Source organism: Falco peregrinus, chromosome 1, assembly GCF_023634155.1.
Source record: "Falco peregrinus isolate bFalPer1 chromosome 1, bFalPer1.pri, whole genome shotgun sequence".
Taxonomy (NCBI): domain Eukaryota; kingdom Metazoa; phylum Chordata; class Aves; order Falconiformes; family Falconidae; genus Falco; species Falco peregrinus.
Window position 1 is genome coordinate 47,043,007 of NC_073721.1, and position 13,568 is coordinate 47,056,574.

The following is a 13,568-nucleotide window of genomic DNA, read 5'->3' on the forward strand; positions in this document are numbered from 1 at the left end:
GCATATAACGGGAACTGAGGGCAATTATCGCCCCCCTCCTTGTTCCGTCTGGGACTCGTGGCTGCCCTAAGCATCCCTTGAAAGAGACCGCGGCCAAGGTCCCTCTCCCAGCTGCGGGGGACTTGGCTCGGGTCCCCCTCCTGACTCCGCTGCCAGCAAGGGAGGCTCAACCCCAAAGGGCTCTGCAGGGGGTCCCAGTTCCCCCCACAGCCTGGCTGTGCCGAGGGGCAAAGAAAGGCACCTCCGGCCAGCGTAGAGCCTCCGGGTTGCCTGGAGGGGGTGATGCCACACTTGGCAGAGTGGAGGGATGCTCAGTGCAGAGTGATGCTCGGCGAAGAACGGAGGGATGCAGAGCAGAGGGATGCTCGGCACAAAGCAGAGGGATGCAGAGTGGAGGGACGCTCGCCGCAGGGCATCGTGCCAGCCTGGTCCCCTCTGGCTGCCCCTGCAGGAAGAAGCCACTGCAGAGCACCACGGGGCCAGCTCCGAGGAAGGGGTTTTAAAAAAATTGGAGGTTGTGAACTACACCAGCACCACCTGGTGCTGGAGAAGCAGCCAGATGAAGCTACAAGCACTGGAAGGGGTGCAGGTGGCTTCGTGACCCCATCCCACGGCGGTGAGGAGAGACCAGGGGGTCCCCAGCCTCAGAGCACAGGGAAGCCCAGATGGAAGGGGAAAGGGCCTGGGGAAATGGCCTGGCACAGAGACCCCCTGGGCTCCTCCTCACGTTCAGGCTGTGATCGTGCAACCTCAGCTCACCCTGCATCCCGTGGGACAGGACAGTCAGGAACTTCAAGGCTTGCAGCTGTAGACGGGCTGATTTAGGCAGAGAGACAGAAGGATAAATTAAATGGTTCACCCCACTTTATTATCCCTACAGACAGGTGACCCTCCTCATAAAGAGGGTCGCTTTTAATTTAAACCTCAGGCAAAACAGGCACTGGACACCAGACATGGCATCATGAAAGAGGTGGCAGGCACCGATGCCCAGGGGACAACTAACACCCTACTCCTGAGATAGGGGACACAACTAGCCCTGGCCTTGCTCCTCTTCCTCCTCCCTCTCCCTAGCACTCTGCTGATCCCCACTCCAGCACAGGGCAGCAGGCGCAGGGGTAGAGCAAGGATTCATGCCTTGCAGTGAGCTTCAGGTCAAGATCAGCCTCAAAGAGAGGAGCTGGATGGGACAGCACTGGACAGATAAAAACAGGAGTGAGGAAGGAATTGGTTTCTGTGGTGCCCAGCCCAGGACAGGGTAGGTACAGCACCTTCTGCCCAGCTCTGTGCATTGCATCCCAGCATCGTGCCAGGAGAGTCAGAGCATCAAAGAACCCTGGAGAGAAAGTAGCTCCTGGTCTTGGAGCTACGGAGAGCCAGGCCTGTGCTACGTGGGGGTTCACAAAGATCTCCTATGAAAGTACCATAAATACCAAGTACCAAGCCATAGTGGAAGACATTGTTCAGCTCAAGCGTCATCACTGAGCTGGGTGGGAAGGAGGAGGTATCCTAAGATGCACCAGTCTAGCAGGACCCACACTTAAGACCACCACCCCTGTAAGAGACCTGGAGAGGGGTGCAGTTCACGTTCAGGATATCACCCTGGGGAGCCCGCATCCACCACCAGGACAGACAAAGCTGCCACTTCTCCACTTGGAGATGTGCAAAGGAAAGAGCCCAGCAGCCTCCACTCCATCACCCACGTTCAGTTAAATACAAAGCCTTGTCCTAAAGCCCTTCCGTTAAGTCAGGCTTGTGTTAGCATCCTCATGCTGTAGGACATCACGTCTCATTTTAAAGTTATCGTGAAAAAAATGTAAGCCTGGCAGTCATAGGGAAACATCTGCCAGGTCAAGCCAAATAAAGGGATTTGCCTTGAGGTGTCTGCCTCAACCTGCAAACAGCCTGAAACAGCAGCTCAGAGGTATGGGCTACCTCGTTTGGGTCTGTGGCTCATTAACTACAGGAGCCTGCAGACGTGTAAACAGTGACTATGGCATCACTACTGCAAACTGGAAAGAAGGGTTATGCCAGGAGGAGCACCAGCTCGGCCGCTGCTCTGGCCCAGTATAGTGTCACTGGCAGGCAGAACTCAGGCAGCAGAGAGGGGCCAGGCTTGCCTCAGTGGATTTTCAATCTTGTCTTCCAACAGCAGGACAAGCAGGGGACGGGCCACCCTTCAACAGCCAGGCTTGCCTGGAGATGCCAGCTGAATGTTTAAGATGCATTATGGTTTTTTGAGAGCAGCCAAAACTCCGCCTAAGTCAGGCCAAGGGCACAGCAGCTCCCTCCTGTGCGGGCAGCATGGGCAGCAGCCATCTCCCCCAGCACAGTGGGGGTCACGGGGCTGGGGTACAGTCCCTGCAGTCTGTTTAGAGCCAGAAAAAGGAGCAGCTTGAGAGCAGCATGGCTGGAAAGCCCAGCAGCAGAGCAGTGCGAGGATGCTCCCCAGGTGGGACCAGGGATATTCGTTCCTGGCTTCCTCCTGCAGAGATGCCACCTGTGGCTCCAGACCTCAAGATATGACACCTGGAGCAACGGGTGCAATGGGTTTTGAGCAAGAGTCCCACGAAACCCCTGGGAAAGCTCGAGGCTGGGGAGCGGAGAGACGGGCGCTAGATGAAGGTGGAGTCCAGCTGGCTCGTTTCATGGTTATTGTGGGCACGAGCCTCAAAGAGCTGCTTGATCAGCGCAGATTTCTCCTGCTCCAACTGGGTGATGCGTTCGCTCTTGTCAGTCACCTCCTGCACGGGACAGAGGAGGAAAACGCTGGCATTTGCTGCCCTGTGGGTGCTGGGATGTGAACCCCAGCAGTGAGCCCAGCCCTGGCAGGGGCATCAGAAGTGCCCCTTCCCCAGCAGCCCTGCTCACAGACCCCAGCTGTAAGTCTGCACCCTCCCGTGGCAGACCTGCCTTTCTCGGGCAGGGAGACCCCGTCCCTGCCCACGGACCCTCATCCAGCAAACAGCTGCACACAGCTGCATGACAGAGGGTCTCCAGGTGCAGCCCACACACCCTTCTCTGGGATGACCACGGTTGGCCAAGCTGAAGAAACACCTTCCACTGCCTCGTATTTCTTTCCCATCCCCATCCCACCCCCCCTCTTCCCCCCATACCCCTACTCACCTTGGTGAGAAGCCGGTTTTGCTCCTTCAGCATGTTGATGGCTTGCTGGGAGCCTGCTGAGGCTGGGGACGCCAGGGGCACCAGCCTGCTCAGAGCTGAGGGGTTTGCTGGCTGCAGAGAAGATGAAGGGAAGGGATGAGACATCCAGCCTCCTTTCCAGTGGCCCTCCTCAGCCTTTCTCCAAGGCCAGGAGCTGTTTCTGTGGCACACAGGGAACTGAGTGAAGCCCAGCGCAGGATTAAGATCCCAGCACAGGCCATCACAGGGTCTGCAGCAAGGCGGGCACAGGTGGGAAGCAGTCCTGCCAGTGTGCCCAGCTCCTGCCAGGAGCCCAGTGAGACAGACAGCTCTGAGAGGGCTGACTCAGCATCTCAGCAGGATGGCTTCCTTATTCACTTGACAATGGCTCCACCTTTTTGGGTATCTTCTTTAGCCAGGCAAATGCCTTGAGCATCCTCCAGCCCAGCTCAGGACCAGCTGTGCTGTCCTGGCTGTTCCCCATCCCCTATCTTGCCCACAAAGCCAAGTCACCTCCCCAGGGCCCAGGGAAACTCTGGCAGCTCTGATGTCAGCCCAGACACCAGAATGAGGAGGGGGACAGGATGGGTGCCAAGGTCACGCAAACAACCACAAGGTGCTGATCTGCTGCTCTCACCTTGCTAGTGGTGGAAAGGAGGTCACCCAGGCAGCGGTTCACCTCCTGCAGCTTGGGGACCAGGCGCCCCAGGTGGCTCTGGCTGCCCTCAGAGACAAAGTCCTGGGGGATGAGGAGGAAGAAGAGGCTGGGGGTTACCATGGGGCCAGCTCCAGGTCCAGCCAAGTCCCAGCCCCGTTCTCCAAACCCACAGAGCAGCTCCAGACCCTCCCAAGCAGACGGGCACCCCAAGAACAAGCCCCAGACTCACAGCACTGGTTTTGTTCTTCCCCAGGAGCCTCTGGCGTTCCTGCATGAACTGGATGTGCTGGTGGTACCACTCCCGGGCACGCTCCACCAGCTCCAGACCCTGCAGCAGGAAATCCTTCTCCTGTTCCAGCTCCTTCATGTGCTTCAGCTGCAGGACAGAGCATGCAGAGATGTTACCCCCTTCTCATCAACGCCTTGTCAAGCCCTAGGAGCTGGTTTCTTCATGAGGCATGGAGGAATATGGATTTGGGCAGGGGCCTCAGCCCCTCTCCCCATGAAAAGCTGCGGAGGAGTGGGTTGATGGCTGCTGACTGATGCTGCTTTGGAGAAAGAGTTCTCCAGTTTGGGAGAACAACTCAAACGGGTGAAGGACACTCAGGCCACCTCTACTCTCCTGCTCCCCGCTGCGGCAGCAGGCTTCCCCACCTTGTATTTATCCAGGGAAGCAGCAAGAGCAGGGCCTGCAGCTGCTCCGCACATCTCCCCACGGCAGTGAGCATCAGCCAGCAGCACAGACACACACGGCTTTCACTGAGCAGCCAAGCTAAATGTGCAGACTGGAAGCCAGGGGAAAACCTGCAGCCTTGTTTCCCCAGCACTCCCCCCTCTGCTTCACCCCGTAAGGCATCTCTGAGCTGAGCAGACCACAGCATACCTTTCTGCTGAGTGTCTCTGCCAGTCTTTCAGGTTCAAGCACCAGCACCACCGGAGAGGACTACAGGGACCTTTATGCACCTGGAAAGCTGCTACAAGGCTGCCCAGGGCTCCTGCCCCCAGACCACCCCCCTGGGACACACAGAGCAGGACCCTGTGCCAGGTTGTGGCAATGCCAAGGCCACTGCAGGGCAGGGGGCTCAGCCCCTCCATCACAGCGGAGCGGGAGCAGTGGTCTGCACCCCAGGAGACATGGGGTCCCCTGCTCGGCTGCCACCTTCTCCTGCTGTCCCTCAGCACTGCACTGCCGCCGGCAATCACAGAGGGAGCATGAGAAGGGACATCCCTGGAGAACAGAGTGACTGGTGCAGCAAGCCCTTCATCAGCCCTCACCCAGTGAGCCCCAGGCTCCCACTCTACTTGTCCCGAGCTGTGCCAGCCTGCTCCTCCAGCTCCTGCCCCACTGTCTCCGTGCGGGGAGCATGGGGGAGCTGCCTGCCTTGCTGCCACTGCCTTCCCTGCTGCAACACAGCCTGGCCTCCGCCACCCAAGACACACACTGAGCTCCAGGAGAGCCTCCTCCAGGCACCAGTGGGACTTGGATCCCCCAGAAGCTGCTGGATGCTCAGGAACCTCTCCTGCTGTTTTGGAGAGCATCTGGAGGGGGGTGATTCAGCCTAGAAGCGACCCTGAACAGATCCCCAGCCCCAGGGACATCAAGACCTTCTTCAGGCCACCAGCACTTCCCCATCCCCACTGCAAGCCCCCAAACCTCCCAGCCACCCCACACCAGCCACTCTTTATGCCAGGGTTGCCCTTGCTCCCACTGCTCCTAGAAATGCTGTTTGCAACATGAACCCCCTCCCGCAACACGCTTGGATGGACAGACAGAGCAAAGGGGACATACCCACAGGAAGAAGCGCAGAGCCTTGGTGCTATGCAGGCTGTTGCTGAGGGGCATGAAGAAGGTGCTGTACATGGCAAGGACCCCCACCGAGCTCGGGCTGCAGCCCGTGACTGCCCGGCCTGCCCTGGTCCCACCAGGTTTGCTGGCCAGCACGGCGTCTGGAGGAAGAGGCAGGATCCCACAGAGCAGTGGAACATCACCAACTATGCCAGATGCAGGGACAGATGGCACCTCACTAAGGATGGGATGCTCTGGGGGCAGAGGCGGCTTCTGGGACAGGAAGACTGGACTTGGCTGGTGCTACCCCGGATAGAAGGGGAGGGGACAGTGCTGTACCCTGGGCTGCCTACAAATGAAAGCGCTCGGCCTCTCACAGGTCTCATCCCAGCCACCCCCTGTGGCCATGGGGAAACAGGCTGATCAATGATGGACTGGCTGAAAAACGCCAGCTGAGCAGACACCAGCTCTGGTGGCACAAAGGGTCCTGAGGCTGCAGCACAGCCCCCATGCCTCTGCTTTGCTGTTCAGGATGAACCCGTCAGGATGCAGGATGGATACCAGTGTTCCCATCCCCCTCCGGGGCTTTAGGCAAATTAGCTTAATCACAGCTTGTCTCTTCGGAGGCCCAACAATCTCCCAGCATGGGGGGTGGGGAGGGGTGGGGGTGGGGGAGGTTTGGGGCTGGATGGTTGCAGCACCACTCTGCAGGGATTCAGTCCTTGCTGGACTCAGACCTGCTCCAACCGTCTCTGTACGCTCAGAAGTGAGATTAGTACCTGCCAGGTACTAAGGCTCCTGCCAGGGTGCCAGGGAAGGGTCCTCACCTGGGGGACAGGGACAGACACCCTTTCTCTGGGAGAGTAGGATAAGAAAGGCAGTGCAGTACTTGGGTACACTGGGGAGCGGATAAGAAAGGCAGAGGACCTCCTTCCCGCTGCCCCCACAACTTGGGAAAACAGAGGCAAGGGCAACACAAGCCCAGAGGAAGAGTAATTGTGGTGGAGCTGGGAACAGACCCCAGCTCTTGGTGAGACACATTGGCCACCAGCCCCTCCTCACCAGTACCAGGCAGGACCCTGAGCTCATGGTAGTGATGGGCTCAAGCCTGGAGCTGCACACGTGGGTTATGAGCCTTGACAGGGAAGGAGGGACCTTCCCCTCCCTGAAAGAGCAGCTCCCAGCCACCAAAACCCTGAGAGCCAGAGACACTCATCCCCAGACACCCACAGGCACATTTATTACTCCTTGCCAGCAGACAAGCCCTCAGCCCACCAGCACCCCTACCCCTTGTATGGCTGCAAGCCCAGCAAACCACGCGTGCACAGCTGCCCCCCTCCCCAGGCCAGGCACCAGGTCATGTTATGTCCCCCAAGGCCAGCGCCAGGCTGCAATCGAAGCCACCCGCACTGCCGGTCACAGCCTCAGCAACGGCTCTGACACCAGCCAGAGCTCATCCCACCGATCACTCATCCTGCAGGCTTGGTCCTGGCTCTCTTCCCAGGAAAATTTAGCTTGAGCTTGTGGGCAACATGCCCAGGCAGCTCCTCCATCCCACTTGGAGCAGTGCAGATCTCTTCATCCAGGCAATCTAATCCAAGCCTCTCCGCTCAGAGCAGATCCCTCCATTCTGGGCTGCCCGGCTAAATTCAGTGCTGATTTCTCTGCATTTCTGGCAAAAGGTCTCTCAGGAGCCAGGGGAATCAGCATGCTTGAGCTCTGACCTACAGAGAACATCTGGTAGGGGGAACAGCTCAGCACCCCCACTTGCCAGCACAGAGCAGACCTGACCTTCGCTGGGGTGCTTGAAAGACCCAGAGACCCACCTGCTCCTGCAGCTACATGTTTGCCTTTCCCTGCCCAAGTTTTTGCCCACAGCAAAGGCATCCGTGCGGTCCAATGCCAGCTCCATGGGCTGACCCCACTCTGGGGGCAGGCAGGAGAACACATGCCCCCTGCTTGTCTAGCACAATTTGGGACAGAAAGCACCTCAGAAGTAACGGCAGGACCTCCATGTACATCAACAGAGCTTTGTACCCAAAATACCAGGATCTGCCCGACACCCCACGGCTCTCACGTGCAGAGTGGGCAGCAGGGAGCCACAGCCCAAACGGAGCTGGTGTCAGCGGTGCGGGACCCCTGCAATCCACCTTCCCCCAGGGTCCACGGGACCCTTTACTGGAGCCCATGGCAGGGCTATCCCCTTACCGTGCTGAAGTCCACACCGTTGGTGATGGTGTGTCTCCGGTGTTCTGCACGTCCCCTCTGATGCCTCCGAGTGTCCCCAGCCCCTGGATGGCTGCCATCTCCCTGGGACTGCACAGCAGCCTTAGCATCACCACCTGTAACAGAGGAAAGCATGAGGCCACCCGCCACCTGCAACAAAAAACTCCTCACGGGCACTTTTATAGGACTATCTGCAGGGTGGTCTTGCAAACAGATGTGGCAGGAGGGAGAAATTGAGCAAAGCACTGGCCCGAGCACGTGCTTGCATCTTTGTACGGGCAGGGTGGGCTTCAGCAACAACTTCCTTGGCTGCACCAGGCTGGCAGCAGACCTCGGTGGTCATATTCTGCACAAAGCAGGCAGCTTCCAGGCAGTGCTGTTTCAGTCCTGGCACAGGCAACTAAACCATTAGTGATATTGCCTACCCTCATCCTGTCCTCATGGGACCCCTGGCTCCCACTCAGGTCGCACAAGGCTCTGCCAAGAATCTGACTCCTCCTGAAGGCAGCTCCTGCTTGGTGATGGGCTTGGCCATGCACGTGTCCCCCCCGCAAGACCCCGTGTCCATCGTCTAAATCAGGTTGTAGGTTTTCCAGTATTTTATTACAATCCCAACATCCTACCGTGCAAAAGACTGATCTACTACAAACACATGACGTGGTGCAAATCCACACATAACCTATTTTTGCAGATTAAGTTCATTCTGGCAGGTTTTAGGCTGGATCAGACACCTCCTGTCTGCGCTGCCCCTATGCTGAAGCAGGTATTGGCTGGGTACCTGCAGGAAAGTCGGGACAAGCCCTGCACGTCCGCCCTCGCACACTCGCCAGAAACACAGCCCCGTGGCCACGGCCAAGTCAGATCAGATCCCTGCTCCTGGCCGAGCTGGCAGAGCAGCACCATGATGCTGGGGCAGCTAAGGGTGCAGCTAGCACCCTCCCCAGGTGTGCCTGGGCAGCAAGCCTGCTGTGCCTCCCTTGCCCCGGTCTCCTGCTGAGTCCCCAGCAGACCCTGCCTCATGCTCACCCCCTCGCCCTTACAGTTCACCCCCCCCCCCCCTCCCCGCACACAGGTTTCCTCGAGAGTTTCTTTCCCAACCTGGCTTTCAAACGAGAGCAGCAGGGAGGTAGGCAAGCAAAGGCAGGCAGCGAGGCAGCCGGGGAAAACATCTCCTCCTTGGGACCGCTCCCCACGTATCTGCCAGGCGCCCCCACCCATCGCCACATCCTTCTCCCACGGGTTGGGCACATGCCGGCTCCCAGGCGCCAGAGCTGCCTGGCACAGGTCTAGCATGTTCCGTGTTATGCCGGCACCGAGGGCTGTAAGTGCCGGGACAGGGAGCACAGCATTGCCCAGGCCACCGCATTGCTGCCCACTGCTCCACAAGTCTCCTCAGCCAAGCACATGGACGTAGTGGAAGAGGGATACGGTGGAAGAGGGATATGGAGCAAGAGGGCAGCTGGGGCCACCAGAGCCACCCTTCACCTTGAAGGCAATGAGGTCTGGCAGAGCTGCACCATACTAGGACTGCCTGTGCTGCCACGTTTACACCAGTTCAGCAACAGGAGCTGGACTCGGGCTCAGGGGGCAGCAGGCAACACTGCACAGCACCTCCTTCAGCCTGTCACTTTGTGTCACCGGAGAAAGAAGCCACCATGGCATGGAAAAAATCCTCCTTCTGGTCCATCATGGCATCCTGCTTCTTCTACTAGCAACTGCTCTGGCGCAGACAGGTCTCCAGCATGTCAATAAACACAAAGTCTTCGATATCATCCATTCATCTGTTTTGCCAACCGCCAGTAGTTTCATATACCCATATCTACCCAGGAGGAACCCAGCAAAACCAGTGCAACCACGCACATGTTCTCCTGGCAGACCTGGAGCACATCCTGCTTGGGAAGCTGAGGAACAGCCCCAAAACCAAGGGTAGCTTCAATAGGCAGAATCCCAAAGCAAAACCAGGAGCACCTCTGAAAGGGTAGAAACACGTTTAAAACGTTTTCGCTGCTGTTACTTGGAAGTGCCAGGTTGAGCTGAGCTGAACCTGTGATAAGGTGTTTCCTGGTCAAACAACAGAGCTCTGTGCACCTGAGCTGACAATGTAGTGGCTAAAACAGGGTCCCTGCCAGTTAGCTAGGATTAGTTCTTAGGCAAAGAGCAGGACCAGCTCACCAGAGGTGGAAGAGATCCTGCCATGAGATATGGGATGGCCTTTTCCCTCCCAACGCCTCTCTACTCCTGCAGGACATGAGCCCAGCATTCGCCAGAGCAAGCGCCAGGATGGAGCAAACACCTCATGGTCATTTCACACATTACATACCTGTCCCTGGCAATGGCCCAGACAACAACAGCTACCTACAAACCACCACCTCCTCCTCCCTGCCAGGGCTCAGCCGCTCTCCAGGCAGCTGCTAGAGCCAGGCCACCCCAGCAGCAAAAGCAAGAGCTGTGCTGGGGAGGAGGCAGTGCCCAGGGCCACTACAGACCTCCTGGGCAAGGCACTTTGTGTCTTAAATTCCCCAGGTCTCAGCTCACAGGGGAACCACAAGGGTAGAGACCCCCCAGTACTGAGACACTTGGATGCTGCTGTGACAGGCCACCTAGGCACCACTGGTAGGGAAGCCATCATGGTGACTTCCCTGCCCAGTGACTTCTCCAAGATCAGCCTCACCATCCTCTCAGCCGGCAGATGCTGCTGGCTCCCCAGGGACCGTGGCTGGTGCGCAGCGGTGGCTTGTGGGCTGTCCCAGCACTGCCAGGCTGGGGAGAGCTTCTGAGGAGCTGGAAGATGACACTAGGCAGGGACTTCTTCAGAAACACTTCTGCCCCTATGCTAATGGAGGTTAGCGGGGAAAACGGGACAGAATTGCTGTCCTGCTGGCTCACTGCGCCCCTGCACGCGCAGGAGGATCACCTGGCCCCAACCTCTCCCACCTTGCCATGATTCGCATCCAAATCACCTCTGAAGCATGCAGATGTCCCCTGGACTGGAAAGCAGAGCTAGGGTGGCATCTGGTGAGCACCTCCTTGCCCCAAAACACAGACAGGGAGTTTCCTCAGACTCTTTGCAGCCAAAGGGCACCGATACACTATCTTGCTGTGCTTGGTTGGGTTCCTACAGAAGCCACCTCATGCAGCTGGAGGCTCAGAGCAGCCTCAAGCCCAAATGATATAATCTTAATGGAGATGGGGCTTCTTGGACCTGTGGGCAGCTCTCAGCATCCAGCACATTTGTCCACTGTGAGGAAGAGCCATGTCCTGCCATGGCAGTGCCCATCTCCCTCGCAGCCAGCTAAGAACATCTACCCGTTCAACCACACCCTGGGAAAGCTCTGCGGTGGAAGGGAGCGCTGGGCAGCTCTGCAGGATCTGGAGCTAGAAGGGAGAGTAACTCTGAGTTATAACATTCATTAAGCTGCTGAATCAACCTGAAATTCAGGCCTTTTGCCCAAATACAGCCCTGCACTGCTGGAAGCTGGCAGCAAGGGTTGAGGCACTAACCCTGCCTGCAGGCTCCAGACATCACTTTAACATCAGTCTGTAATGAAAAGATCCTCAGCAACCAGAAAGCTGCTGTAGCCATCTGCTTGCTCCTTTCCAGGGCAGAGCTTTCCCTTTGCTGTTGATTTACCAAGCAGGATTTTTTTCAGGTTTTTCCAGATTTACTCTCTTGACGATAGAAGAACCTGCCTGCTTAATAATATTCCCCCAGGTGAAGCTCCAGCGATTGGTCTGGAGGCAAAAAGGAAAGCAGAGAACCTCAGCCACGGTTAAAGTTTCTTCTCCACCCAGCAGAAGAAGGGACTGGGAAGGGAAGGCAAACCAGCCCAGCTTTCCCAAGATAGAGGGAGTCACTGTGCTTAAGTATTGCAGTAACAAAACACCAGCTCCTCACCAGACCTTTGTGTTCTTAGATGTCAAGGCACTTCACAAGTCTAAATAAAGAAGCATTACCTACACCAGGTAAGTCCAGAAGCCTGGTTGCCTTATAACATCTCCTACCAAGTAGCAACAAACGGAGATGCCAGTGAAGTAGCCTCCCCCTTGCCCAGGTCAGTGTGCCACCCAGGGGTGGCAGACCCAGCACAGAGATCCCACATCCCAAGGGAGAGGCAGAATCCACAGGGACCTGCCAGTGAGCTCTGCAGAGCCTGGCTGCCTAAACAGCGCTTTGAGACAGCAAAGCACATCTACCTGATGCTGCTTTCCCATTTAATTATTGCTTCATTATTTATTCTTGTAAATAGCGCTATGGAACTAGCTAAATGAAAAAAGTTGGATCCGGTTTTCCCTTTTTTTTTTTTTTTTTTGCACACCCGCAGCACGGAGCCCACCCAAGCACACACTGCTCCCTGATCACAGATCCCGCTCTGGCGAAGCTGCCTGGCACCCCGAGACCCCGGGCCTCTGCGAGAGGAGCAGCCGCATTAGCCACCCCCGAGGAAGGTCACCGACAGACTGTGCCAGGGGACAACCACGGCCACGTTACGGCAAAGCCCTTAATTCTTCTTGTCACCGCTATAAACAGACCAGCACCCACACGGGGAGAGATGCGAAGGGCAGCACAAGCTGAGACGGGCAGCACGCTCTCCATCCCAGTTTACCCGCAGCTGGGATCAAAGCCACCCCCAGCCGCAATTAGGGACAGCGGTCATTTCTGCGGGGTTTTTCACCCTGCCTGCGGGCTTCAGTCCGGGGGGGGGGGGGACAGGTCCGCACCGCCCGGGGACCGCTGCGAGCCGCTGGGTCCCCCCCCCCGCCCCGCTGAACTGCAGTCCCCGGCCTCGGGGGTGTCCGCACCTCGGGGCTGCCCGCACCCTGGGGTTGTCCGCACCTCGGGGCTGCCCGCACCCCACGGCTACCCGCACCCAGCCGGGCACGTCCCTCCCGGCCCGGCCCCGCCGCTCACCCCGGCCGCGGGGCTGGCTGGGCCCCGGGTCCCCCTGCCCGCTGCTCTTCCCGCGCCGCTCCTCAGCACAGCGCGGGCTCGGCGGCTTCTCCGCGCTCCGCCGCCCACCGCCGCTCTCCGCCGGGGCGTCGGCACCGGGCAGGGCAGCGCGCAGCCCCAGGACGAACCGCTCGAAGGTGAGGTACCCGCTGGCCGGTGCCGCCCGCCGCAACCCCTCCATCACCCCGGCGGGCAGTTCCCGGGCTTCCGCTCCCCGCCAGCGGGACTCGATCTCCCGTAGGTGCACGTAGCCCCGCCGCCGGTCATCCAGGATGTCGAAGAGAGTTCGCAGGCTCTGCAGGAAAGCCCGGGGAAGACCCTCGGTCCCGGCGGGGAGCGACCGGTCGCCGCGCTCCGGGGCCATCGCCGCCGCCGCCGCCGCCGCTCCCGAGCGTTACTCGCCGCTCCGGCCCCCGCGCTCCTATTGGTTGGTGGCGGGAGATCCCGCGCCTTCATTGGCTGACGGCGGCGGTCGCGCTGGCCATTGGCTGAGGGGGAGGACGGAGGTTTGAGTTCCAGGCGGCGCCCGCCCCGCTCCTACCGGCGGAGCGGGGCCCCGGGAGGCGCCGCCCCCTCCCGCCCCGCGCCCGCCGCAGCGGCTCCGCCACCCGCCCGGGGCCGGCGTGCCCGCCGGTGCCCACCCGCTCGGCAGAGCCTCATGGCTCCCGCGGCTGCGGATCGCTTGATCGGCCGGCACAACTTGGGGTACCGCTGCCTGCCCCCCGGCGCGATGGGTGCTTTGCTGCCGGTGCTAACGGAGCTTCGGGCAGTCGGGTGTTTGCACCTCGAAGACACCGTAACCTTGCAGA

General features: G+C 58.9%; 1 protein-coding gene across 1 annotated transcript; it reads right to left on the bottom strand.

The window, feature by feature from the left end:
• Positions 1 to 842: 842 nt before the first annotated feature.
• On the bottom strand, positions 843 to 13,164 carry SAPCD2 (suppressor APC domain containing 2). Its single transcript, XM_055793596.1, has 6 exons — positions 12,721 to 13,164; positions 7,794 to 7,927; positions 4,029 to 4,175; positions 3,779 to 3,880; positions 3,124 to 3,234; positions 843 to 2,741 (listed from the first exon to the last, which is right to left on the bottom strand). Exons 1-6 carry the CDS (start codon positions 13,121 to 13,123, stop codon positions 2,613 to 2,615), a joined length of 1,026 nt encoding a protein of 341 aa, XP_055649571.1. The 5' UTR covers positions 13,124 to 13,164; the 3' UTR covers positions 843 to 2,612.
• Positions 13,165 to 13,568: the final 404 nt, after the last annotated feature.

Excerpts from the sequence above, each read along its gene's own strand:
- SAPCD2 (XM_055793596.1), bottom strand. The coding sequence starts at position 13,123 with ATGGCCCCGGAGCGCGGCGACCGGTCGCTCCCCGCCGGGACCGAGGGT. Across the intron at positions 7,928-12,720 it reads CAGCCAGCCCCGCGGCCGGG|GTGGTGATGCTAAGGCTGCT; the intron begins GTGAGCGGCGGG and ends CCTCTGTTACAG. Across the intron at positions 3,235-3,778 it reads TCCTTTCCACCACTAGCAAG|CCAGCAAACCCCTCAGCTCT; the intron begins GTGAGAGCAGCA and ends TCTTCTCTGCAG.